Source organism: Pelodiscus sinensis, chromosome 8 (assembly GCF_052426305.1).
Source record: "Pelodiscus sinensis isolate ZL-2025 chromosome 8, ASM5242630v1, whole genome shotgun sequence".
Classification (NCBI taxonomy): domain Eukaryota; kingdom Metazoa; phylum Chordata; order Testudines; family Trionychidae; genus Pelodiscus; species Pelodiscus sinensis.
The window spans coordinates 4,111,311-4,138,994 of record NC_143059.1 but is presented as its reverse complement, the minus strand read 5'-3'; the positions used below and the strand labels follow the sequence as shown (position 1 = coordinate 4,138,994).

The 27,684-nt window shown below is 51.1% G+C and overlaps 2 protein-coding genes across 5 annotated transcripts in view; both read left to right on the top strand.

Moving 5' to 3' along the window:
- ANTXRL (ANTXR like) overlaps nt 1–5,102 on the top strand; it is a 49,762-nt gene extending 44,660 nt beyond the window's left edge. The window contains exon 18 of the mRNA XM_075935709.2: nt 1,118–5,102. Within this exon, the coding sequence (XP_075791824.2) occupies nt 1,118–1,339 (222 nt within the window). The 3' untranslated portion in view covers nt 1,340–5,102. The remainder of the gene's footprint in view (nt 1–1,117) is intronic.
- On the top strand, nt 4,351–27,684 carry LOC102461149 (annexin A8 like 1). 4 transcript variants are annotated; one of them, XM_075935736.2, is made up of 13 exons: nt 4,351–4,489; nt 13,718–13,764; nt 17,196–17,286; nt 17,551–17,645; nt 18,785–18,898; nt 20,089–20,179; nt 21,923–22,002; nt 22,908–22,967; nt 23,673–23,766; nt 24,824–24,919; nt 25,128–25,186; nt 25,774–25,896; nt 27,498–27,684. In XM_075935736.2, exons 2-13 carry the CDS (start codon nt 13,744–13,746, stop codon nt 27,552–27,554), a joined length of 981 nt encoding a protein of 326 aa, XP_075791851.2. In that variant the 5' UTR covers nt 4,351–4,489; nt 13,718–13,743; the 3' UTR covers nt 27,555–27,684. The 4 variants fall into 4 exon arrangements, with proteins under 4 accessions (XP_075791851.2, XP_025037942.3, XP_075791852.2 ...); XM_025182157.3 differs by having other exon boundaries at nt 4,368–4,506; XM_075935737.2 differs by lacking the exon at nt 4,351–4,489 and adding an exon at nt 13,432–13,455.

Genomic DNA, 27,684 nt, shown 5'->3' with positions numbered 1-27,684 from the left:
GAAACGTCCCGGGAGGCATACGGATCTTGCGCAAAAAGAGGTTTTGGCGCAAAAAGGAAACATCCACACAGCTTTTTTTGGCACAAAAACGGATCGGAAGAGACTGCACTGTGCAGGGGGTCAGACTAGATGATCATAATGGTCCCTTCTGACCTTAAAGTCTAGGAGTCTATGTCTCTGGGATTGCTGGATGGGTTCTGGTGTGGGCTGGGTGCTTCCTTGCTGAGACATGGCTGGAGGGAGCCCTTCCGAGCTCCTGATGGCCTAGCCCGCACAATAGGCCACGCCCATTACAGAATCCCCCAATCGGGAACCATGTTACTCTGTCGCGTGACTTGTTGGGGGTCTCGGTGTAGGACCATCGTAGGGCTAAAGGCCCCAGGCCATGTCCCGTATAACCCTACCTGCTGGGCAGAGAGCTGGGCCTCTTTTCCCCTGTAAACCACGCCCTGGCGTTGCTGCTGTATTAACTGTGTTGCTTTTGAATACTAGCGTGCGTGATACGCCTGTGCCGGCCTTACCATGGGCCTTGTCTTGGGGCAAGTCATAGGGCTAGTTTTCGGGCAAGAGGTAATGATTTCTGTCACACAGACGATGGGTGCCAGGCAAGGCATGAGCTAAATAGAGGAGCCAGGCAAGGCATGGGAACAAGGGGTTGGCTTGTCCTGGCTATATCCCTAGTCATTAGACACAGGGAGATGCAGGGAGACGTTACCTGAATTCCTGGGTAGGCCTGTTTCTCATGAACAGGCTGGAGCCAAAATTGTGTTGGAACAAGCTCTGAGCCCAAGGAATGTCCCTGTGGATCAGTGTCTCTTAAACTGTGTTCTGTGGTACACTGGTGTGCCGTGAGGCAGTTGGAGATGTGCCTTAAAGGGGCAGGCGACTTTTTTTTTGTTGGTTCAACAACAAATCCTTGGTGTCCCTCATAAAAAAAAATATTGCTTGGTGTTCCTCTGTCTTAAAAAGTTTAAGACACACTGCCATGGATGAAGATCTCCAGGCATTTCCAGAGCAAAAACCCACCTTCCAGCGCTGCTACCGCAAACCCCTTTGGCACCGGGCTTGTGAAGCATACGGAGGCTTTACAAATCACGATTTTTTTTCTTTTAACCAGGGACGCTGCATGAACTTCACCCGGGTCAAATCCGACGGAAGCACCGCCCCCTACCGCCCGCCGCCGAAGCATGACGACGCCCCACTCCACAACACTCCCAGGAGCCCCTCTCCCCCCGTCTCTCCACAGCCTCCTTCCAGGCAGCCGCCGCCTGGACCGCCCCCATCCCGCTTCCCCCCGGGACCGCCTCCGTCGCGCCCGCCCCCGCAGCCCCTGGCTTAGAGTGCAGGAAAACCAAGATTGCTCTCTGCGGAGCGTGGCATATTTATTCAGTCTTGGTTTACAGCCGAAAGGGAGCGAAATTTGTTGCTGGTCAGCAAAAAAAACCCCACAAAAATTGCGATTGTCAGTTTTACTGTATAAAACGTATTTATGCCACACGTGCAGAGTAAACATGCAGTGGGTGAGTCTGCGACTACTGGTGTAGAACAAAACCAAAAGAATTGTCTAGACAGACAGACAGACACATACGCACGGAGAGAGAGAGAGAGACAGAGAGTTACTGGGATTTATCCACGTGTGACGTTTGTATGACTTTCTATGTCCCATCATAAATGAAAACCCAAGCCAAATACACATGTATTGGTCAGCTGAACGATGCCACATGCAAATGAGCTGGGGAAATGTAATAAATTGAAGGTTGCTGTTTTCCCCGCCCTCGGTAGCGCACAGCCATGCAAACAGGGACCAGTGATTCCCCGGGCGTGTTCATGGTTTGTTCTGCAAGGGAACTTTCCCTGGCTAACGGTAACAGCAAGGTGAGGCAATACGCTGTGCAGGTCCAGTGATTTAGGGTGTAGAATCTGCCCTGTGGTTTTTTCCCTCTGCCTTCTGAGATCCACGTTGAAACCATAAGCTTTGAATTCAACTAGATTTGGCCTTTGTTCTTCCTTTTCCTCAGACACCGCTCTTAGGTGTGTTCTGTAAACCTCTGCCTGGGCTTGATCTTCCCAAAATTCAGGGGAATGAGGAAAAAAAGTTTCTAGGTTTTTTGCCTTCTTTAATTTTCATTTACCTAAGAAGGTCTCCGGCATGGAACAGGAGGGTGTGACCCTTATATGTGACTGCTACTGGGTACGTTGGGTACATCAGACATACATGGGAAGAGCAGATAGGGACCGATCCCACCTCTGGTTCCCATTTCACTGCTAACAAGACTGAACGATCGATTTCTTCTGTGATTCAGGTGTGAATACACTCTGTGCCACGGCCCCTCCCCTCCACGTGGAACATTACCCTCCACGTGTATAAAGCACCCCAGAGTCGGACCTGTCAGAGTGGACTTTTCTTTTGGTTTTTCTTCTTGCCAAACCTATGAGCCTCGGTTGTGTCGGATGCTAGCCAGAGGCACACGCACATGGGTGGGGGATATCTGACGTGGGATTACGGGGAGCCCCGCGATTGGGGCTTGCTAAACGCTAACGCCTGAAAGGGGTTGGACCCAGCACATCCCTAGTGAAGCAAAATAACTCATGGACTTGCATTGCTCGCCCCATCGTGCATTATTATGTATCGGAAAGGGTGTCTGCAGAGCCACGTGTCGGGGGGGTAGGCCTACAGGGGCGGCCCATGTTGTGTTGCAGAATTGTAGGCCTAGAAGGTACCACGAGAGATCTTCTGACCCAGCCCCCTGCTCTCCTAGCAGGACTACGTGTTACATCTTGTGGTGGTCTCTCTGTTTGTGTGGGAGAACAGATACAACCTAGCGCCTCTTGGCCGGATTATCCCAAGAGGAAACCCCAGCACTGCCTTGCCTTCGCGCTCACGTTACGATCCCTGCCCTGCTGGGGTCAATGAGGCGTGGGTTCGTTCGTCCCAGAGGAAATGCCCAGTTGCAGAACACAATAACTAACTTGTTGTTCTTTGCTGGTTGGTCTGTGTTGTGTGTATAGACCGGGGGAGCTGCACCTGTTGACAGCAGCAGAGATCTGGTCCTGTTGCCTGCTCCTGATTTAGATCTGCATCTGCAAAGCGTTTGAGAATATGGTTAACGTTGAACTCACGGTTACATCCAAAGGGGAAAGGCTTGGGGGAGGGGAAAATCCTGCATTGTTCTATCTGGAATGCTGCCCCTCCGTAGGAAGTGTTTGCTGGGAGAGCGGTATGCCCACCAATGGACAGCTCGCCTGCAGCCAGTGTAGCATCCAATTAGTCGCTCGCTGTTCGCTTGCTCTGCTTTGAGCTGAAAGGCAACGCGAATGTGCCTTGTTCTCCATTTCAGTCGCTGCCACACGGAAAGTGGATCACACTCCCATTTTAATGAGGTCCCCAGGTCTGGCGTTCGACTTGCTGGCCCTGGTTACAATCCGTCCCCCGCCTGGGGTGTTGGGCCTCTGTCAGGCTCAGGCTATGATCCCTTCTGGGGTCACACAGTTTGTTGTTGTTGTTGTTGTCAGAAGGGGGTTGTGGTACAATGACGTTTAATAGCCACTGGACTACAGCATTGAGCGGGAGCTGGAAAGTGAAATTGACAAGAAGCTAGCGTGAAACTGACCAGGGTATTTTTATTGTTCCAAAGGCAGGCAACACTAAATGTAAAGTGGGTGCAAAAAGGTCATCTGAGGCTTGTACAGATCTTTTCCATTGTAATTATTTCAGGGGTTACAATGCTGCGAGGGAAGCACTTTTGTAAGTCTCTTGGGTGAGATCTTTGGCTGATTAAAATTGGCATTGCTCCATCTGACTTCCACAGAGGACCTGGCCCAGGACGGTTCCTTTCACTGGCCTGCCATTTGAATAGGCTGTTGTTGGTTTGGCCTGTACATTGGGCCGATTGTGATTACAAGCACTGTAAAGAAGTGTTTCAAAGGACTGATTCGCCAGGACCTTGGAGCCTTGGTTCTGATTATTGCCTGTGTCCTGTGTGTGTCTGATGCTTCCCCTGATTGAGTGGAGTATCTGGCACACACCTAACACTGGTGTAAACATTAGTGCAAAGCAGTGGTGAATCAAGCCCCAAGCGATGAAGATTCATCTAACACCACTGCGCTTTAGCCTGTTAACAGCTGTGTACCACCCTCTTTATGCATCAAGATCAATATCCGAGTGGGTCAAACAGTCCTAAATGTACAAAGGTCGGTTCCTCTTATCAGTGAGTGAGCTCGGTGATGGATTGATTTGTGAACTCCACCAGTTCCGATGCACATGCACCATTTCTAAGCCTTTATAGTCATGTCACGGTTTTTGTCAATGCGATCGGTACCATCCTTTGACTTTTTCCTTTAAACAAAGCATTTCATGGAGGAGAAAGCCCTGCTTCTGTACATATCGAGAGTTTCATGCAGAGGAGACCGCACACTTCTGGACTTTACTGCTGGACAGTTAGAGTAATTTATTAAAAGGGGTCTTAAGGTGGCCCTGGATGCTCTACAGGTCGGTGTGATAATACGGTATGGTATTCTCAAATTGTTCTCTGTCGTTTGGGAACCGGGAATTATTGGGTACTGCCTCGTATGTTTAGACATTGTTACTGATCTGCTGCTTTTGAGTAATGCAAAATGTAGTGTAATTAGGAAAACCAGGGGATTTCTAATGTTTGTCAGTGCTTGAACAGATAGGTAGATAATCAATTCATGTTTTGGGGAAGAGAGAAATTGCTTGGTTATAAGGGAAACCAATGTACTGTACCAATATTTTCTCGAAAGGTGTATGCTCTCAGACATAGCAAGGACGTGGGCTGATGCAACTGTCGTGAAATGTTGGGGTGGAGACAGAGGAAGTGGACAGAATGTGTTGGATTTCTAATTTCTAACATTTAAGGGGGCTCTCCAAGCGGGCTGTGGCCGGTACATGCGGTACAATGTTCTGTAACTGACGTGCTGCTTCCATGTTATACCTGTATAACCTTCATGCCTTTGTGCGCCTGCTCCATTTCTCGGAAAACTCCCGCGCCATGCAAATGTGGGAAATGGAGCCAAAGTCTCATAATCCAACGTAATGTAGCCTTAATGGATTTAAAATCAGCAATAAAAGTGCTTAATGGTGACTCATTAGCGCGAATGATTTCGCTCCAAGGGAGGTTTGAAGCAGGGGAAATGATCTGACCCTGTGCCGTGCTGTGCCTCATTAGTCGGGTCATGTTGTGGGCAGAGCACGGAACCGGGGAGACGGGGTTTCCGAGAGCGTTGCTACTCTGCAAAGCAGTGTCCTGCCTCTGATGGAACAGCCAGGTTCTCGCAGCCCCATCGGGAGATTTCCTGCCTTACCCTAAGGCTGACCTATTGAAACAAAACATTTCAGGAAAGAGCTGGACTAATTGGAGAAGATCCAGAAAAGAGCAACGAAAATGATGCAAGATCTAGAAAATGACCCAGGAGGGAAGACTGAAAAGAGTGGATTTGTTTAGTATGGAAAAGAGCAGACTGAGAGGGGACATGACAGCAGCCTTCAAATTCCCAAAAGGATGCTATAAGGAGGAGGGAGAAAAATGATTCTTGACCTCTGATGATAGGACAAGCAACAAAGGTTTAGGTTGGACGTTAGGAAACCCCTCCTAACTGTCAGGGTGGTTAATTGTAACACCAACAGGCAGGATCAAACCTGGGACCTCTGGAGCTTAGTGCATGAGCTACCACTGGAGCTAAAAAGCCAGCGAAGGCGATTAGAGCACACTCGTTCTACCGCTCTGTAAGTGGGCTAAGTGCCACTCCGGGGAACAGTGCACCACCCCCAGAAGGCGTGTGGGTTACATAAGCCCTGGAATAAGTTGCCTGGGGGGGGGTGTGGAATCCCCATCCGTGGAGATATTGAAGAGCAGGTGGGACAGACACCTGCCAGGGATGGTCTAGAGTGTGGGTTCCCAAACGGGGGGGGCGTGAAGAAATTCCAGGGGGGTGCAAGGTGACCCAGCCCCCCCCCCCCCCCATTAATCTCCCCCACCTAATTTTCACTACTATTTTTGTTTTTTGGCCCCGGTTAATTTTTTTTTTTTTTGCTCAACAAGTTTTGCTGCTATGGGGGAGCGGGGGTTTCTCAAAAAGGGGGTGTGATGCCACAAAGTTTGGGAACCGCTGATCCAGAGGGCGCTTGGTCCCGTCGTGAGGACTGGCCTTGTTGACCTCTCGAGGTTCCTTCCAGTTCTATGAAAACCGAGGAGCTAGCAGCTGTCCAGGTTCTGGGGGTGGGAGGGGGTCGCCCTCTCCCCGTTGCACAGGACAGGAGACTAACCAGAGAGAGCAGGGACGTTGTCTGAGGACTCGGGGAGGGAGCTTTGAACCTGAGGTCTCCACGTTGTGAGTGCCCTGCTCCCGCCATGAGACACGGCCTGTTTTGATTGGTGTTGGCTTCCCTTGATCCTGCTCTGCCCCAGAGGGAATATTTGATGCCCCAACCATGGAATGTAAAGGCCGGCTCATCTGCAGTGCTACAGCTGATCCTGGGCCGGGGCGGCGGCGGTGCTGCAGGGGATGCGCACCCTCTACATACTGACTCAGTGGGCCCCGGCAAGCCAGCTGCTTGTTCCAGGCCTCACCTTCCCCTCGTGCTGATCAGGAATCCCATCCCTGGCCTATCTTCCAGGGCTTAATCCCTCAGGTCTGATCTCAGGGGTGTGGCCGAAAACGCAGCATGATCCCAGTCGGGTCTACAGCCACATCGGCCGCACGCAGGTCACAATTCCAAGGTTATTTCTGCCAATTTCGGGTCCAATTCTGCAGCTCCCAAGTCGCCAGCGGCCCTCCCTGGGGGTGAGCACTTGTATCCCTTACTCAGGCAAACCCCTTTGATTGGGGGCAGCGTGTCTGTGCCACGATGGAGGGATTGGCCCTTTCCCTCTCCTTGCTAGCTTAGCAAGGCCTTGATTTTCTCGCCGGCCGCATTTCCTCTGCGTCACTCTGCGACCCGATGGGGCGAGGGGCAGAAGCTGGAGCAGAGCCGCACCGGAAACGGAGAGGTCAGGGGCCAGGCCAGAAATAGCCGCCGGCCCCGCGGGCGGCAAGGGCTGCTCATAAAAGCTGTTGCAATGTGCAGAGTCGGCACGGCACGCCAGCCGCAGCCCGGGTGGAATGAGAGGGAGGAGAAAGCCGCCAGGAAGCTGATCCGGGCAGAGCTGAGTGGGCAGATGTGAACACAGAGCCAGCTGGAGAAGGCAGAGGCCACTGAGAGGGAAAGCCGGGGAATTCAGAGAGCCAGACTCCTCCCTACGCTGGCCAGGGAGGCAGCCGTACATACCCTGTTCAGGGGCTGTTGCTGCACAGTCCGAACAGGACACAGAATCCCAAAATAGGCAGGGGGGAATGGGTTGTTCACGACCCCTCTCGGCCTCTGCCGCACCCACCACTCCTCTGGCCCTCTGCATCCCTGCAGCGTTGGCAGAAAATCTGGGTCGAGACCAGGGTTCCCTGTAAGATGAGCATGGGGGCAGCCACCCAGGAGAAATTGAAATGCCGCCCAGCTGTTTAGCAGAGTGCCTGCAGCCTCCCACAGCTGGCAGCTTGTGTTTCTACGAGTGGTGCACATGCCTCGGTGCACACAACAAAATGTATTCCACACATGGATGGAAAAATGAGAGGGAACATTTGTCAGGGCTTTGTGAGCCAGGGGAGGGCAGGACCTGACCTATGGGGTCAGTCAGGCTCAGGGATATGCCTCATGGCAGAGAATGATCGTGCTTCCCGCGGTCAGCGTTGAGTACCAAGCTATGGCAGGCTCAGCTGGGTAAAACCCGAGCACCTGTGGCCGAGTGTCGGGGCCGTGACACTGCTCAGCCCTTTAACGCGAGCCGAGAGCCGCGTCCCTCCCTCAGCCGAAGCCAGGCCCTTCTCTGATCTCTTCTTGCCCCCCAAATCGGCACAGAGCGCAGTTCACCCCATTGGGCTGTGCGGCCTCCCCTCTTTGGCCCTGCCCCCACTAACACTCTGCCCTTGGGGAGTTACGGGAAAGGCAGCTCCGGCTTCTCAAAGCGCGCCGAGGAATGATGCTCAGAACCCCAGCTACCGGCCCGAGACGCCCAATTCCGCTCGGACCCCAACTCCTCTAACCACCAGCCAGCTTTGGAGCAGCCTGTCCTGCTGAGTTAGCATCTCCCAGCCCGGGTGGGGCCCCACACGGGCCCAGAGGCGTTAAAGCAGGCTGGAGGGGACGAGCGCAGAGCCCCGGCCAATCAGGAAAGGGCTTAGCGGAGCCAATCAGGGCGGAGCTTGCTGGGGCAGCCCTGTATAAAAGAAGCTGCTCAGGCGAGAGCAGGCAGTTCGGCCCTGACCAGAGGGGGTGTGGGGCTCAGAGAAGCACCTTTGGGAGAGCAGGCTCAGGGCAGAGGAGGTGAGAGAGGGAGGCTCTGTCCTGATCCCTGCCAGGCCTTGCTACAAGGACCAGGCGGGTGCAAAGAGTTGCAGAGGATGTGGCCCAGGGAACAAGAGTGAAGGGTGGGGGGCAGGATGAGGCTGCTGTCAGATGGTCACTAGGTCAGGACCCAGAGCAGTGGGCGAGCCTGGGTCCCTCCTTGCGCCGTGTCCGGCCACCATTCACGTGTGGCCGGGAAGGTCTGTGGCAGCCCCTGAAGTGAGGGGCTACATTGAAGCTGCCGTTGACCATGGTGCTAGACAGAGGACGGCTGATACCCCCTGGAAGGGGGAGGAGAGACCGCCGGAGCGGGCATGCCGGAGGGCAGTATCCTGAGGACGTCACGGTCTGGGAACGACACGGGCCCGGAACACGAGCGCAGATCACAGACGGGGAAAGACCCCAGCCAGGAGGAGGTGCCCTGTTGACGACCAACCTCGATCCCTAGCGCTCCCAGCAGGAGGCGCTGCAGTGGTGAGTCCCGCCCCGCAACACAGCCTGACATGCTGGGTCAGGAGAACAGCCTACGCCCTGATCGGCACTAGGGAGTTATTCTGAAGTCACAAGCGGAGCGTCCTCACTGCCAAGCCGGTTTTGTCCAAATAACAGGCTGGTTAGTCTGAAATCTGCGCTCCTGCTTTCCTGGGGGAATCACACTTACTTTGAAATCGTTATTACAGGTGTTATTAGTTTGAAATAATTTCCTAGTGTCGACATGCCCTCTGTGATAGCCACAAACTTCCCCTTCCCACTGCCCCGAATCAATGGCAGGAGCCGAGGGGCTGCAGCATTTGGGACAGGAAGTGATCTTGAAGGAGCACTGTGGCTTAGCCAGTTTTCTGCAGCTGAGCATTACAGCCCCAAGCAGAGGTGGCGACTCAGTTCTGTTCACTGAGAACTGGACAACTCACTCCATGCAATGCTCTGGCAGTCCTTGCCTTCAGCTCCCACCCACAGGGTTGTGAGAACTCCAGACGTGGCCGCCACCCTGGCAGCTGGCATGTCCGGGCTCTGACACGGCCACTCTTAGAATCATAGAACCATAGATCTGGAAGAGACCTCAGAAGGTCATCAAGTCCAGCCCCCTGCTCTAGGCAGGACCAATCCCAACTGAATCAACCCAGCCAGGGCTTTGTCAAGCTGAGACTTAAACACCTCTAGGGAGGAGACTCCACTACTTCCCTAGGTAACCCAGCCCAGCGCTTCCCCACCCTCCTAGTGAAACAGCTTTTCCTGATCTCCAACCTAGACCTCCCCCACTGCAACTTGAGCCCATTGCTCCTTGTTCTGCCTTCGGTCACTCAAGTAGTGTTCTCAAGGCCCCGCTGTTCCTAGGAACCCAGAGTCCCAGCGGTGGGAGGTCTGTCGAAGGAGGAGGGCAGGTCTCAGTGTGGGGACCGGCTGAACGGTGAGTCTCTCCCATGTGGAATGGGCTGGGGAGACGTCCCCGCTTCCCAGCTCCGTTCCTTTCCCTGCATTTCACCAGACATCGGCCGGGGGAGCAGAAATGCTTTCCAGCCTTAAACAGCCCCAGCTCCATGGTGAATTCTCACCCTCCGCTAATAAATACACAGGGAAGCAATGCCTTTGGCCTTTAGATCAGCAACAGGCCTCTTGCGCCTAGGACCCTGGCAGCTGAAACCTTGCTAGGTTTAGATGAACCACTGGAGGTCAGTGCATGGCAATGTATTTCCAGCAGACATCCTGCTGCAAAGATTTCAAGGCCAGAAGCCACCCTTGTGATTGTCTAGCCTGACCGGAAAAACACCTGCCAGCGGCACCTGGATCTTCTATTTCTTACGCAGGCACCTTATCCAGCTAAGCCACAGCACCTTCTAAAAGAGGGTGTGGGTGGGGGTGTCCACGCCCCTCCCTGCAGCTTGTGTCTAGGAGAACAGTCTGCCGTCCAAAGTCTTTCCGCTGATGATTAAGAACAACTTTTTGGAATTACAGCGGCCAACAGGAGTGCCGGTCATGGACCAGGGTCACCGAACGAGATGCAGGATAAGTACAAAATACAGTCCCTGCCCCAAGTAGCTTGCAATCTATGCAGAGTCCATGTTGCTGTCAGCTTGGCCAATGCAACCCCATCTAGAGCTAGGGGGCTGATGTGCTATAATAGTCCAGCGAGAAAGGGAACATGCCCATTTAGTAACATGTGTCGCAGGCCACCTACGGTGTTCGGAAACACCCATCCTCTCCTAGGCTAGCAGGCGTGTTGTGCCTTGCGAGGAGTCCAGCTGGGTGGAAAGCTTCCAACAACTTATTTCTGTTGGAAAATGTGGAGCTGATGAAATTGACACACCCTGCAGCCGTGTGTCAATTTCAGGGACGTTCCTCTGGAAACCAGGCAGATTTTTGGCAGACTCCAGATAAGCAGGCTCCCAGAGAGCCAGAACCCAGGCCTGCTGGCCCCATGCTGCTAGATCTCTAGCAGCCTTGTTCTTCCAGGGCTTCCTAGCTCCTGAGCAGTTCACCCCCAAAACACCTGTTCCCAGACTCCCCGAGCTGTCCAGCTGTTCTTCTAGTGAGCTGCCAGGGTACGAGGCAGTTCTCGGCGTTCACCAGGGAGAAAATGAAATGTTGGGGGGTTGAACAAAACTTTGGGAATCTCACTGACTGTTTCATTGGGTTTGTTCCATTTCAGGACAAAGTGGTGTGTTTAACTTTGGACTTGCCCACTGGAGGGAATTTCTAGACACCGCTGATAATGATCTGCCCTCTTCCAGCTTTTGATCAACAGAGCTGGCTCTGATTCGTGGCTTGCCCCCTGCCGTTGTGACAATCAACTCATTCCTGTTTGCCAGGCATTCGGATATTGTGACAATATGGCCATAGAAGGTCACACAGGCTGTGTCTAGACTGGCAAGTTTTTCTGCAAAATCATCTGCCTTTGCGGAAAAACTTGCCAGCTGTCTACACTGGCCGCTTGAATTTCCGCAAGAGCACTGACGATCTCATGTAAGATTGTCAGTGTTTTTGCGGAAATACTATGCTGCTCCCGTTCGGGAAAAAGTCTTTTTCCGAAAAACTTTTGCGCAAAAGGGCCAGTGTAGACAGCAGAGAGTTGTTTTCTGCAAAAAAGCCCCGATGGCGAAAAAGGCGACTGGGGCTTTTTTGTGGAAAAGTGCATCTAGATTGGCCATGGACGCTTTTCCGGAAAAAGTGCTTTTGCGGAAAAGCATCCTGCCAATCTAGACGTGCTTTTCCAAAAATGCTCTTAACCGAAAACTTTTCCCCTAAAAGCATTTCCGGAAAATCATGCCAGCGTAGATGTAGCCACAGTGTGTAGGGAAACTGGAGTTATTGTTTTAGTAGCAAAGCCACTTACATGGTTTGTGGACAAGTTTTTTTTTTTTAAACAGCATTTTTTGCCTGTTTTCCCATCTCACTGGTGCCACAAACTATCTCTGCACCATGGTAGCTTCTCCCTCAAACCAGCCCTCATCTCTTATTTTTTCCAAGTTAACAATACAATCCTGTATTTCAAGTAGTTTTGCATTTGCCCAGATGAAAACCAGTACAGGTTGAACCTCTCTAGTTTGGCACCCTTAGGAGCTGACCGGTGCCGAGCCAGAGTATGTGCCAGACCATCAGAGGTCAATAGTGTGAGCAGTATGACGTACACTTCCACTGCTTACTGGGCTCTGGGAAGACATAGAGGGGTAAATTCGAGCTAAATCACAGCACAGAACACTGAGAGCCAGGACTGGGGGCTGTGGGAAACTTGGCCATCCCCATGGTAAGTGGACATCCGGCTAACTCAAATCATGCCGGACTACAGAGGTTGCCGGATTAGAGAGGTTCAACCTGTTCTCGGGAGTTGCCTCAGCCAGGAATGTCTGGATTTGCTTGTCCTACAAGTAAGCGTCTATGTTGCTATGAGCTCTCCTGCGAAGAACGACCCCGTATCTTTGAACTGCAGGCGGAATTCACGGTGCTGCTATGCTAGGGCTGCAAGGGAGCCAATGAGCCATTGGCGTCACTGGGCCCGCATCTCCAAGCTTTGCTCGTGTCGGGGAGTACAGTTGTGCAGAGCCAACGGGTACAGAGGTCAGCCCAGTCTGAGCGGGGGCTGCTGATTCAGCCTCGGAGTGGGGCAAGCGGCGGCAGGTTTCTATTTAGTCCTGCCTTCTCCTGCCAAACTTAGGGTTGCCAGATGGTTTAACAAAAAATACCAAACTCCCTTTCTCCCCCCCCCCCCCAAAGAAAAAAACGTTGGGGAAAAATTCTGTTGAGAAAAAAAAATGGCCCCTTTAAATGGCCCCTTCTCACTCCCCCACCCCTGCCGAAAATTGTCCCCACTGGGCTTCCGTCCAAGGGAAACACCAGACATTTCACATGTCCAGTATTTTCTGTTGGTTTTTTTACCAGATGGGGGATCCAAATAACAGACAGTCTGTGTGAAAACCGGACACTTAGCAACCCTAACCAAAATAAATCTATAGAGGCATGAGCTTTCGTGGGCAAAACTCACTTCCTCGGATGATGGTGCTGGAGAGGAAGAACAGGAACCAAGTATTTTTGGAACAGTCTCCCTTTCCGTTAACACCTCAGTTTTACATCAAGAGCTAAGAACGGGACATTCCCAATTAGCCTCATTAGCACCGTTCCTACAATTGACAGGGACCTTTTTTCTGTTACAAAATACTTGGTTTCTGTTTTTCCTCTCCAGCTCATCATCAGAGGAAGTGGGTTTTGCCCACAAAAGCTCGTGACACTATCTATATATTTTTGTTAGTCCCTAAGGTGCCAGAGGACTCCTCATTGTTTTTAAAGTTACAGACTCACACGGCTGCGTGTCTTGTTTTGTTAGGATCCAGGTAGAGAGAGTCCTTTAATAATTAGCGAGCAATTGATCCAAGCAGCATAGGCTGCGCTGGGCCTGGCTGGTCTCTTGACGTTATCAGGCTGGCGTTTCCATGTTGCACAGGCCTCTGGGGCGAAGGCAGGCACACTGTAAAACTCAGAAGGGGAAACTCAAACTTTAGTCAGCCAAGTTTGAATGCGAGCCTCCTAACAAGGGAAGTTCTGTTACTAAGAAACCGCCTCTCTGCCAGGTACAAAAACAGGTCGAACCATGTCTCTAGGGTGTTGCCTTGTGGGAATTATAGAAGAGGAAAGCACGTATTTGTACATTTTTGGGGCAGAGGTTCCAGTTAGACCGTGCAGCCGCCAGTGTGAATAGACCTCTGAGAGCAGAACTATTTTTTCTCGTTTTCTAGCGGTGAGTTTGCACAGGGGTTCTTTTTCTTTTCTGTTCACATGCGCTCAAGCCCTCGAACTTTCTAAGCCCTCATGTGGATCTTGCTTTATTTGCAGGAAAAAGAATTGCTACCAACACTACCATGGCGTGGTGGAAGGGCTGGGTGAGTAGAGAAACACTGTTGTTTGACTCTCTGGATGTGATTTTAGAGGCAGAATGTCGCGCCTGATACACATAGAAGGTAGATTTTGTAGAGACAGAGTAAAATCCTTCCCCTCCCAAAAGGAGCGCACCTACTGCGTGATCACTGTGTGAGTGTGTGTGTTGTGTGTTGTGTGTGTGGAATTTCTTAACGATGTTGACTGGCTTTAAGAAACAGATTGGCGCTTTTATTGTCGCTTGTTGTAAGGAGGGTGTGCTGTGCGGAGAAGTCCCTGACCGACAGCTACCCTGAGGAAAGTTGCTCTGCCTTTAGATCGGAAAGCTATGAATTCTTTGGTCTGTCTTCTCTCTTGCGGGGGTGAGTTCCACAGGTCAGGTCCTGCAAATATACGATCCCTCGTTGTTACAAGCCTCTCGATTGGCCAGCAGGCTGGTTGTTCCAGCTGTGGTGGTAGTTTCTGGTCTAGGAAGGAGATGAGGTCTCAGATAGCCATGTGGGGGGTTGAATTTCAGGACTGGTTGCTGGCCTACGAGGGAAGCCAAACTACACTGTTCCTTTAAAGTTCACGTTACTTTGAAAATGGGTGTAATCTAGACCCCACTGAAATCACTGGCCAAATTCCGGTTACTTTCCACGGGGCCAGGATTCTACCCTGTGACTTTGTACTGATTTACCAAGAGCTGGAGATAAAGAGGAGACTTTCTAGGTGACGACATGCTGGTAACTGGGAACGGGTTTGACTGCCAGTCACCTGCCAGCCAGCAGAGCTATCGGGGCTTTGTCCGAGTAGGTCCGAAACCTTCTGATGAAACGTTTGCTTCCAGCTCTTTGGTAGCCTGGATTCTGTCATTTCCACGGTCTCTGGATCGAGGGCAGGCAAACTGCCTCCTAACCAGCGCGCCCAGCAGAGGATAATTCGCTTTTTGCAGAGAACTTGAACGTTTTTGGCTCTTGGTCCAAACCGGAATGAAACCAGATTGGGAATTCTCCGAACCCTGCACAGAATGGCATCCCAGTTTTCCGCCCAGCCGCTGTTGGCAGCATTCCAGACCCCCGTGGCAAACAGTCACATCCTTACGGGTTAGGGCTGTTTTCTGTTAACTCTTCCATCCCGGTGCCACCTTTCTATATGGCCCAGAATTGGAGTCCAATGGTTCTCATGCGGCATAGATCCACGTACGCCCCAGATCATGTTTCTCATGGTGCTTTTACTGTCCCCAGCATAAAACACAGAGAACAGAGAGGGTGGGACAGAGCGGGTTTCCATCTTGAGTGAGCAAAGCGTGTGCTCTGGTTTTTGACTCTGAGTGCTACTGTTAGGCAGTGAGAAAAGGAACAAACCATCTCATGAAAAATTTCAGATTTGTTTCCATTGTGCAGGACTCAAAGTGAGTTTTCTGTGAGGTTTGTCATTTCTTCCTGCCCCTGTTTTTCCTCGTATTTCTCCATGAAACTTTTGAAATGTCAGCATTTTCCTCCCCTCCGTTGTCACTGGGACTAAGAAGATGTTTGCATTTTGGGCGGGTTTGTTTGTTATGTGGCTTGTGTTTTCAGGGGAGCGGGTTTGGTTTGTGGTGTGTGTGTTGTTTGGATTTTTTTGGTTCTTTGCTTTTCTGCTGCTCTCGCCCTCTTCCAAAGTTGAAGGTGCTTTGGAACATGAGAATGGAAAGAGGCGCAAAACACAGAACCACAACCGCTCCAAAAACCACTCCAAAGCCCTAGAGACACTTTCTGTTCAACAAAACAGGAGCCGGGGAGTGGACCAAAGTTAGAATTTTCTGTTACTGTTTGAAAAACACAGTGAAAAATGTTCAATTCAAAATGCAAAATGTTCGTTATGTTTAAACGCCTTCCATTTAAAAAAAAATCCAAGGGAACCTCACATTTTCCATGGAAAACATAAGATTTTGGACAAAACCCCTCTTTGCAATGAGACAAAACTGTTTGGAAAATTGGAACTCGCAATAGTCACCAGTAAATAGTCTAAATCAGGAACTTGTCAGGTGGAATAGATTTCTCCAAGCGCCTGTCTAGGGGTCTTGGAAGTGACACATACCCTGACTCATTTTGGCCCGTTAGCTGCGGGGATCACCTGGAACCAGAAAGCCGGATGAGTCCCCGCTGGATTCCTGTCCTAACTTGGTGTGGCCACACCTTTCTCGTTCCCTCTGCTACGCCAGCCAGAGGACACAACTAGGGGAGCGGGAGGGTTATGAGTCATGGCTGATCCCTTCCCTCCAGAACTGACTCAACTCCCTGGTGGGGATTTTTCTCAAAAAGGCTCGTTTAAATGTATTTGCCTTGCTCCTAAACCTCTCTACATTTAAAACTCCCCTTTGCACTCTCCCAGTCTGAGTCATGACCTATGTAATCTGGCCTGCTCCAACTCACCCCCAGGTGGCTAACAGCCTATAGGGATCGAAACCCCAGCCACCCGTGGGGTATCCCAACCTTTCCTCCTTCCTTCATCCATGTCCCATAGGCTGGTAGCAAGGAGCTAAGGGCATGGGAGTTTGGAGGTGGATTATAAGCAGAGTGCAGGGATCATAGAACCGTAGAGCTGGAAGAGACCTCAGGAGTCATCAACTCCAGCCCCCTGCCCAAGGCAGGACCAATCCCAACTAAATCAACCCAGCCAGGGCTTTGTCAAGCCGCGACTTAAACACCTCTAGGGATGGAGATTCCAGCATCTCCCTAGGGAATCCATCCCAGTGCTTCACCACCTTCCTAGTGAAATAGTTTTTCCTAATCTCCAAGCTAGACCTTCCCCGCTGTAATTTGAGCCCATTGCTCCTCGTTCTGCCATCCGTCACCACTGGGAACAGCCTCTCTCCATCCTCTTTGGAACCTCCCTTCAGGGAGTTGCAGGCTGCTCTCAAATCCCCCCTCACTCTTCTCTTCTGCAGACTCAACAAACCCAAATCCCTCAGCCTCTCCTCATAGGTCATGTGCTCCAGCCCCCGCATCATTTTGATCGCCTTCTGCTGGACCCTCTCCAATGCGTCCACATCCTTTCTGTAGTGGGGGGCTGCTAAATCTCTTCCTCCCGCTTGTTCCTTCAGGGCAAGAGGAAAGTCGAGTTTCAAACGTCTAGACCAGTGTTTCTTAAACTGTGTTCCGCTACACACCGGGGTGCTGTGGAGAACAGAGTTCAAAATGGCCGCCCTTAAAGGGGCAAGGTGACTTTTTTTTTTCAACAAACTTTTCCCCGCCTCTTTTTTTTCCCCCCTCAACAAAAAATCCTTGGTGTTCCTCCGTCCTAAAAAGTTTAAGAAACGCTGGTCTAGACCACACTCTGTGTATGTCCACTGGAACTGGCACTCATGAACGCTTATTATAGGAAACTTTTTTGTGCTCTAGGTCCACTGGGACCTGCGTTGAGCCCCATCAAACTCATTGCACGCGGGAGACAGAGTTGTTTTTTCTTTCAGAGTGAGGAAGATGGCAGCTCACTGAAAGGCATCCTGCACTTTGACCCCGCGCCCGATGCCCAAGTTCTGTATAAAGCCATGAAAGGACTTGGTGAGTTGACTGTGTTCCCGGCCATGTATTTCAAACATTCTATGCGTCGATTAGAGCATTAGCGCAATTCCTGATCGAATACGAGAGTCATTTGTGGCATTACATGGGATTCAGGCTCCAAGCTGCTCCACAACGTGCCTAAACCCCTTGTCCAGGGCAATGGGTTTGGGAGGGAGGGAGAAGTCACAGCTGAGGGATTTTTAGACCCATCTTATTTTATTCTCCCGCCCCGTGTGTTTACACCCTTCCGGCATTTGGTTCCAGGGACAGACGAACAAGCTATCATCGACATCCTCACCAAACGGAGCAATGCCCAGCGTCAGCAGATCGCCAGATCCTTCAAGGAACAGTTTGGAAAGGTAATGCAGAGAGAGGATCTGGCTGATCCGTTTTCTCTTTGCGCTGCATGGAGCTTTGCTGGAGAAGAGAGGTGTCAGACTAGATGGAATGTCAGAGGCTGTGTATTAGTATCGCCCATTGGCTGGGCCGGTGTTGGAGAAAGGAGGTCGGGGCGGGGGGGGGGGGGGATATCTTCTGTCGGACCAACTTCGGTTGGCTACAGGGACAAGTTTCCAAGCTTACACAGACAAAGCTGGTCCAATAAAAGACATTCCCTCACCCATCTGCTCTACCCAATTCACAGCTGTGCAAGATGCATCTCGGACCATGAAATCTGGTGCCCTCCTGTGAAATCAGGCCTTTTGTGGGCTTTTATCGTCTTCCCCCTTGAAATCGGTTTAATATACCAGTGTTCTCAAATTGGGGGTTCTGACCCAAAAGGGAGTGGCGGGGGGAGGGGGTCACATGATTATTTTAAAAGGGTCATGGTGTTGCCGCGGGTCTGGCCCATGAAAGCTCACCATCTAATAAACCATCTTGTTAGTCTTTAAAGTGCTACATAGTCCTGTGTTTTGTCTCAGAGCTGGGTGACTGGAGAGCAGCGGCTGCTGGCTGAGAGCCGAGCTCTGCAGGCAGCAGAGTAGAATTAAAAGTGGCAATAATGTACCAGGTTAGCCTTCCTTCTGCGCTGCTATAGTGGCATCTCCGCCGTCAGAGCAGGATTCCTGGCCAGCAGCTGTGTGGAAATAAGGGTAGCCATACCACACCACATGCGAGAACCTTGTAATCCCCCAACTCCTTTTTGGATCAACCCCCCAGCAATGACAATGCCGTGAATTTCAGATTGAAAGAGTTGGAAGCATGAAATCCTATGACCGTGAAATTGACCAAAAGGGATCCTGAATTTGCTTGAACCCTACCTTGGTCAATTTCAAGCGTTTGGGTTTGTGAAGGGCCCAGATATTGCAGGTATTGAGGGAAGCCCTACAGAAATGCTTCCACTCAGAAGATCTGCCTGCTCATCAGCCCGTAGGGGCTTTTGTAATAACCCAATTCCTACAACGCTGTGGGTCACGACGGTGACTGAAGTTGACACGGCGAAAGGGTTGTGCAGCTTTAGATGTGCTCTTTCCTTACACATATCCTTCATGTTTACCAGGACCTTATTGAAAGCTTGAAGTCTGAAGTGAGTGGCAAGTTTGAGAGGCTCATCATAGCTCTTCTGTACCCGCCTTCCAAATACGACGCCAAGGAATTGCACGACGCCGTGAAGGTAAATCAATGACAGGCTGGTTAGTAACGGTAGCAGGAGCGCTGGGCTAATTTCCTGTAATTAGTAACTTTGCCTGGTATCACTTCCCAGCAGGCCAAAGTCTGTAGCAAATGTTTGGTTGGCTCTGCTGTTATGTCACGTCCTTCCATGGAAAGGGCAACCCTTCCAAAAGTTGTTGATGCCTTTTGACTGGAGGCCAACAGCAGAACGGCACAAAGCTCCCTCATCATGGTGGCGGAAAATTGCAGCTCTCTGGTATCTTGCCGCCACTTACTCTGTACGATTCCAAGGATCCGTCCTCTTGTTTCTGTCCACAGCTCTCCACTAGGCCTTCTGCTTCTGCCTTGGCAACCATAGCTTCCTTCTCTCTGGGCCCCCGGAACAATGCCGGGTCTTCACAAAACCCAGCTGCGAAGATCAGCCTCCTCCCCATCAGCGACCACATCACCGCCTCCCTCCGAGGGGTCATGTGCAAAGTCCTCATTGTCCCCTTCCCGGCCGGTCACAGCTCACCCCCCTTCCAGCTTGTCCCCTGTCATCGGTTGCACATTTGCTCTCAGCCACTCATTCATCAGTTTCTAACCTCAACCTCCCTGCACCTCCTCCCAGCCTGCCCTTTGTGTGGGATGTCCTGCTTGGACGAATCCATCAGACTACTCCCCTTCTCCTATTTCAAACCCCTAACCGCGGACATGAAGCCCATAAGAAATCAGCCAGGGCCAGCTGGAGGGGCCAGCTGGGGTGATGTCGTCCTCCAAGTTGGAAGAGGTCGGGGTGGGAGGTTTGCATCCCAAGGTTGTGACACGGGACTTGGTTTTTTCTACTTCTGTTTATAAAGTTGCAAGCAGACAGAAGCCTATGAAACTGGAGGCCGGTGGCTAGATTTCATTGCATCCCTGCCTTCTAATACCACTTAGCATCGAAAGCCCCGATCAATGCATTTACATGGGCAGAACCCCAGAAAATCAACCTTAACTCTAGGGACACTCAGAGGCACTTCAGCAAACCGTTCGGTAGTGAGACTGAACAAGTCGCAAGTGGTTCCCGGTACCGTAGTGCCGATTTCTCTCAGCCTGCAATAGACCCTCCGATATGTTGGTTTTGAGACCTACTTTCCGAAAGAGAGCTTTAACCACATGGCGAAATATTTTCTCCCACTCTTTCCCCCCGCCCGTTTCCCACTTCTCAAGGGCCTCGGAACAAGCGAAGGTGTCATCATTGAGATCCTGGCATCGCGGACGAAAGTGCAACTCCAGGAGATAATCAAAGCTTACAAAGAAGGTAAAGCCGCTTCCGCCGGTGCCCCAGGGGGAGTGAATAGAAACAGGGAATCGTCAAGTGATCCACCCTCTGTCACCCATTCCCAGCCCCTGACAAACAGACAAACACCATCCCTGCCCAGCCTGGCTAACAGCCATGGATGTACCTAACCTCCATGAATTTCTCTAGTTCTTTTTGGAATGCCGTTAAAGTCCTGGCCTTTACAACATCCTTTGGCAAGGAGTTCCACAAGTTAACTGGGCACTGCGTGAAGAAATACTTCCTTTGTTTTAAATCTGCTACCTATTCATTTCATTTGGTGACCTCTAGTTCTTATGTTATGGGAACTGTCACGTTCCGGAGTCTAAGAATGGAGCCTATGCAGGGTCTTAACACGCTACAGAGTCTGCCACTTGAGCCTATGCTTCTTTTGGAGTCCAATTAGAGTCGCCTATTGACACGCTGTCCCTTCACTGCCACAATGAGCACGGCAAGGGGAGGGGAGACTCGGACCTGCCCTCGCTCCGAGTCTTGGCCCAGGGCCCTAAAGACGTTGTAGCCTTTTCTCCATCTTGGTTGACGGGGACTCGGCCCGTAACTCATCGACCTGCAGGTTATTCACTGGCCCTGCCATGGGCCACTTCCTCCCCCCGGCTCTTTAGCGAGGGCACCACTGGAGCTCTGGCCAGGCTCCCTCCGGCAGACCTTCCCTCCCAGCTGCTGGAGGCTATGGGGCTCCGCAGCCCTGGGGTCCTCCTCTCCCCCCTTTCCGGCTGGACTCCGCATCCTTTACACCCTCCGCCCCATGTAGGCATCCGGGATGACGCCTCCTGACGCTTGGCTCCGCCCCCTTCCCTCTCGGGGTCGTCCTGCGTGGCCACGCATGCGGCGCCGGCTGCTCCCAAGTCCTTGCCGTGAGCTGGAGACCGACTGCCCCGCCACAGGAACAAATGAATAACTTTTCCTTATTCACTTTCTCCACATTTGTCATGATTTTATAACCCTCTAGCTGCCCTCCCCCCTTAATCTCGCTTCGTGTAGGAGCCGTTCCAAACCCCTCATCGTTTTTGTTGCCCTTTTCTGAACCTTTTCCAATGCCAGGATATTTTTTTTGAGCTGAAGCCACCACATCAGTAGGCAGTATTCAAGATGTGGGTGCACCATGGATTTATACAGAGGCAATAAGATATTTTCTATTTAATCTCTATCCCTTTCTAAATGATTCTTTAAGGGTGAGGTCCATACCCATCCCTTGGGGCTCAAAGGCAGCGTTTGGCCTTGAGAGAGGTTTTTCAGAAAATAAGGGCCTGATTCAATAAGGTTTTTTATTAAACACCTGCTTGGCTTTTAAGCATGTGCTTGGACACTTGGCCTCAATGGAAGTAGTGATCTACTTAACCTGCTGGCCAGCGTCCCCACTAATTGTTTCAATCAATGTGTGGAATAAATTTTGTGCTCTGCACCAAGGTGTGTGCAGATGTGCACCACCCAGATAACATGTGCTACCAGCTATGGGCACTCTGCTAATAAGCTGGGCAGCATTGGCATCACTCCTGGGTGCCCGCCCAAGCACTCAGCTTCCAGGCAACCCTGCTGCTGAAGCATGTTCTTGAGTGAGCGCTAAGAGAGCTGCTCACAGCCATGTGTTTCTCCCGGGTTTCCTTCCCGGGGCCTGGCAAGCATTGCTTTGTCTCTGGAGGGCATGGTGTCCCCTCGGTCATTCATTCCACCCTTCAGTGAGCGCCCCTCCTTGGTACCTTGCAGAATACGGGTCGAACCTGGAAGAGGACATCAAATCCGACACGAGTGGCTACTTCGAGCAGATCTTGGTTTGCCTCCTGCAGGTAAGGTGGTGATGGAAGAAGGGGGGCGGGGGCCAGGCCTCTTCATCTCCCCTTCGTCGGACGGGGGCTAGCAGTCAGAGCAGGCCTGTCACAAGCCCACCCACTGCTGGTAGCCGCGGGGAGGACAAGATCATTATCCTCAGAGTGATCCCCAGAACTACATATCAGTTTTAGCAGAGACGATTGCTCGTTTGGGCACTCGGCCAGGGGTGGGTTGACCGTGCGTTGTTAGGAGAAGAGGGATATGCCTGCCTATCTACATTGGGTGGCCCTCGCTCTTACCATTTAGGAGAAGTTCTTTAACAAACAGACAGACACAAAAGACAGAACTGTGTAGCACTTTAAAGAAACGGACAGACAGACAGACACAAAAGACAGAACTGTGTAGCACTTTAAAGAAACAAACAGACAGACACAAAAGACAGAACTATGTAGCACTTTAAAGAAACGGACAGACAGACAGACACAAAAGACAGAACTATGTAGCACTTTAAAGAAACAGACAGACAGACACAAAAGACAGAACTATGTAGCACTTTAAAGAAACAGACAGACAGACACAAAAGACAGAACTATGTAGCACTTTAAAGAAACAGACAGACAGACAGACACAAAAGACAGAACTATGTAGCACTTTAACGAAACAGACAGACAGACAGACACAAAAGACAGAACTATGTAGCACTTTAAAGAAACAGACAGACAGACACAAAAGACAGAACTGTGTAGCACTTTAAAGAAACAGACAGACAGACGCTCTAAAAACATAGATCTAAATACGGGTTATTTATCTTCAAGAGATGAAGGGCTAGAGGATAAATTCATCCATCTTTACAGCGCTTTGAGAGCCTCATTTGGGCAACACTAGAAAAGCAAATAACCCTGTTCTGTTTGTACCCGCCTAGGGCGAGAGGGACGACCCAAGGTGCCATGTGGATTCAGCGCTGGTCCTTCAGGATGCCCAGGTATTTCTGCAAAGGGATTGGTCTTTTCCCACCACACTGATGCTTAGGCTGTGGCCGGAATGGAATGGAGTTACTCTGTAACAAAGAGCTACTCTCCTGATGTGTCTAGACTGGCCAGTTTTTCCGGAAAATCTGCCACTTTTCCAGAAAAACTTGCCAGCTGTCTACACTGGCCGCTTGAATTTCCGCAAAAGCACTGACTTCCTACTGTCTGAAATCAGTGCTTCTTGCGGAAATACTATGCTGCTCCCGTTCAGGCAAAAGTCCCTTTTGCGCAAAGCTTTTGCGCAAAAGGGCCAGTGTAGACAGGTCAGATTTGTTTTCTGCAAAAAAGCCCTGATCACGAAAATGGTGATCGGAGCTTTTTTGCGGAAAAGCGCGTCTAGATTGGCACGGACGCTTTTCTGCAAAAAGTGCTTTTGTGGAAAAGCATCCATACCAATCTAGATGCTCTGTTCCGAAAATGCTTTTAACGGAAAACGTTTCCGTTAAAAGCATTTCCGGAAAATCATGCCAATCTAGACGCAGCCTCCCAGTTTAGACAAACCGGGGTTGTGGCGTGAAAGGATCTAGCTTGCCTGGCAGCATAAAACTGGAGATCCAAACAACATAATCCTGCTTGGCACCAAGTACGTGAACCCCTCCTCCGCGAGATCCAGGCATCCATTGGCACTGGGAGCTGTAACCCACGTGTTTCACTCACAGGCTCTTCACGCCGCCGGGGAGAAGATACGGGGCACCGACGAGATCCAATTCATCACCATCCTGTGCACCAGGAGCGCCACCCACTTGCTGAGAGGTATGGGGCAAAAGAAGAAAGTGTCCCCCGTGCAGAGCATTTGGCACAGCTGCAGATCAGTCCGTTTGCTGAGGCATTTGGACACCACAGAGACTGGGGTGTTAGACAGAGATGGCTGGAAAGTGGGACGTGCTAGGGGAGGGAGTAATATTTCATTGGATCAACTTCTGATGGCAGGCACAAGTTTTTCAGTTTCATGGAGTTCTTCCTCCGGTCTGGAGATGGTACCATCTCCAGAGCCGAGGAGGAAGGTCAGTGATGCTCAAAAACCCACAGAAATTGGTCCAATAAAAAGTATCACTTCAGAGACAAAAACAAGGAGGGGTCGTGTGGAGACTAGCAGATTTATTAAGGTATGAGCTTTCATGGGTAAAACCCACTTCATCAGATGAATTGGAGTGTATATATAAACCAAAGAAAGAGGCTAATCCAGTTAGGCTGGATATGGCTCATTCACAGCAGTTGATGTGGAAATGTGAATATCAAGTGAGAGGAAATTGCCTTTGTAATGAGTTAGCCAGTTAAGATCCTTATTCGATCCTAAATTGATAGTATCGAATTTGCAAAGCTTAGGATCTGGGTCAAAAGGCTCAGGCTCCCCATCCCAGCCGCAGGAAGCTGGCGCTTCAAACTTGGGTGACTTGCTGGAGCGCCAACGTGGGCTCTCCACTGCAGGGAGGCGGGCCAAGTCCATCGCCCACCTGCAAGAAGGGTCAGGAGTCCTGTGGCACCTTGTAGACTAACAGATGTATTGGAGCATAAGCTTTCGTGGGCAAAGACCCACTTGGTCAGATCTGAAAGCTTCTGCTCCAATACATCTGCTAGTCTATAAGGTGCCACAGGACTCCTTGTCGCTTTTGCAGATCCAGACTAACAGGGCTTTCCCTCTGATACCTGCAAGAAAGTTGTGGACCACGAATGGTCTATAGACCACACTTTGAGAACCACTGCTAGAGTCTATGGGCTTTGGATCAGGCCCAGTGGAAACCATGCACAAAATGCCCGGGGAGTTGTTTGGCGAGGATTTAGTCATCCTTTGTTTGTTTGTTCCCCACAGTCTTTGATGAATACCAGAAGCTTGCTAATAAAAGCCTAGAAGACAGCATCCAGAGTGAAACCCATGGCTCCCTAGAAGACGCTATGCTGGCTATTGGTGAGAGATGCGGGTACCCTTGCTCTTCTCCTACAGTTGTGGGCTAAACATCGTAAAGCACATCCAGCCCATAATACCAGGGCACTTTTTAGCCTCCTCGATCACCTGGGATGGTTTAGAGAAGGCAACAGAGAGTTGAATTACTCTCCCCTGCTGTCCCTGGGTGAGACTGATCCCCGGCACTAACGGAACCTTCTCTTGTGTCTAGTGAAATGCACGAGAAACGTCCACGGTTACTTTGCGGAGCGGCTGTACCACGCCTTGAAGGTAAGATTGTCTCAGACGTGTCATCAGATTTGCACAGACTGGGGTTAAATCCAGGCTGGGTTTTGTTGTTTGAACAGTTGTGGTACCACGAAGCCGGCTGATTTTTTCAGATGCATTTTTTTTCTCAGTGACGTGAAAACAAACCACAGAATTCCAGGGGGGAGTACATGGAAATCCACAAAGGATTGTGTCCGTACTAGGGGAGATCTTTAACTCCCAGATTAGGGATGTGACAAAGAAGTGTGTGGCCTCCTCCAGGCAAGACTTCCCTCACGTTTTTTGTTTCCATTGAATATCCCCTTCATAAGGGTAAAGGACTCCACAGATTGGCTGGAGGCCTGGGCAGATGCTGTGTAAAGCTATGATGCTTGGTGCACTGTATACACCAATAAACTGCCACTCCTCCTTGCAAGCCACCAGGGACCAGGCTGAGCGGCAGAGCAGGGCTAACTTCATTCCCGACCGGATCTGAAACCTGCTCTCTTCCATCTTGGTCCAACTTCTCCCCACCTCCAACCCCAAAAAGAGAGAAACTGAGGCCAGGCTACACGTGTGGCACTGCCACAGTGATCCATGTGTCGTTGCAGGGGGCAGGCACTAGCGATGGGACCCTTATACGGGTCATCGTGTCCAGGAGCGAAATTGACTTAAATCTCATCAAGGCCGAGTTCCTGAAGATCGCAGGCAAATCCCTCTCCGCCATGATCGTGGTAAGCAGCCGCATTGGTGTTCTGAATCACGTACCTGCCTTTCTAGCACGCCCCTCCCCAAGGTGTCTGGGAGCTGTCAGAAGTGTTCGGGGGGGAACAAACCCCTGGAGAAGTCCTCCGAGAAGGCTCAGACTCTGGAAGGAGTCGGGGATCCCTCCTCGTCCAACAGGGAACCAGCTGCCCGTGCAGCTGCATAGCAGAATGTCACCCGCGGTGCTGATGGAGGCTGGTTCTAGAGCCACGTGCTTTGAGCCCTGCAAGCTGAAGCATCAGCCAGGGGCTGGAGCCAAGGGTCTTGTTTGCAGAAGGCTCAGGCCTTGCGTGGGTTGGCCAGGACTGTTGCAGGCCGAGCTTTCTGCCTGTCCCCTCCCAGGCACAACAGCGCCCCTTCCGCCTCCGTGGTGGTCCAACACCCGCTGTCCCTGAACCCCACCCTGGCGGTGTTTGGCTTCACACTCTCGGAGCACACAGCTGCTGGGAGCACACACTTCGCATGGAGTCAACCGCAGCCCCGCGCCTCCCCCGTAGCAGGGAAGGCACAAGCAGGCACCGGTTGTATAAAACAGTAAACACCGGTCACCTGTTCCTGCCTCTCTTTCCTCCCCGCTCTAGGATGTTCTCTGAGCCGGGTGACAGACCCGTAGGTTGTCCCTCATGGGCTGTCGCAGGCTGGGTGGCGTGGAGGAAAAATGGTCAGGGTGATTTACATCAGTTGGCATATATTGTGTGACAAGTCTAGAAATGGACCTTTTTCTAGCCCCTCAAATGCTTTGGAGTTGGATTCTTCCAGTCTCCACTCTGGTTTCTCATCCCTAGTCCAAAGCCACCTTCCAGAATGGGGTTGAAATCCCCGTTTTCTCCCATCCTGTCTTTCTGGTTTGTTCCCTGCCCCTGTGCGAACGGCACAGAAGCCCCGTACGACCCGTCTCCTGGGAAATCTTTCTGCAATTAAGGCCCTTTTTCTAATGGACCTTGTCAGCATCTGTCATGTTGATTAATGATCGGCCGTCGAGGGTCCTGCCTGGATAATTTCTGCCGAGACGTGGCAGCAGGTCCCCCGCCCGCAAATCCCCAGAGAGGCTGAAATGAACATCTCATCACGTTCCCGTTAACGCTCCCCTGGACAGGGGTTGGGGGATTTGTCTGTTTCTTAAAAACTTGACTCACTAAGCACATTGAGCATGGAGAATGGTCGATCAATCCTCAGGCGGCTTGAACCTTGAATGCAATGGGCTTGGTTTGACTTATGTTTATGGGATTTTTTCCTACCCCCTTGAGTCGTTCCAGTGGAGAACTGGGCTCAATATATTACACTGAAGGGAAAACACATTTGGCCTGTTTTCTCCTCTCCGTTATAAGTTAGGACGAAAGACAGAACTTTGTAGCACTTTAAAGACTAACGGCTGCATCTCTATAGTCTTTAAAGTGCTACATAGTTCTGTCTTTTGTTTCAGCTACACCAGACGAACACGGCTGCATCTCTGTCACTATTATACGTTAGGACTCTGTCTTTCTCAAAGCCCATCAGATGCGAGTTTATCCCACAGAGCTAACGCACGTCCGTCCATATTCCATTTTGGTTTTGTTATTCCCTCTGCCAGGAGGACACGAGCGGTGATTACAAGACAGCCTTGCTGAGTCTCTGTGGCAGCAACTAAGTGGAGAAATCTGAAGGGCAAAGGCAAGATGTGGAAATGGAGGCCTGGAAAACTTTGGCCAGGAACAAACGTCTGGGAATGCATGTCTAGAAATTCCCTAGCACCGAATAAATAGCAAATGGAAAATCTG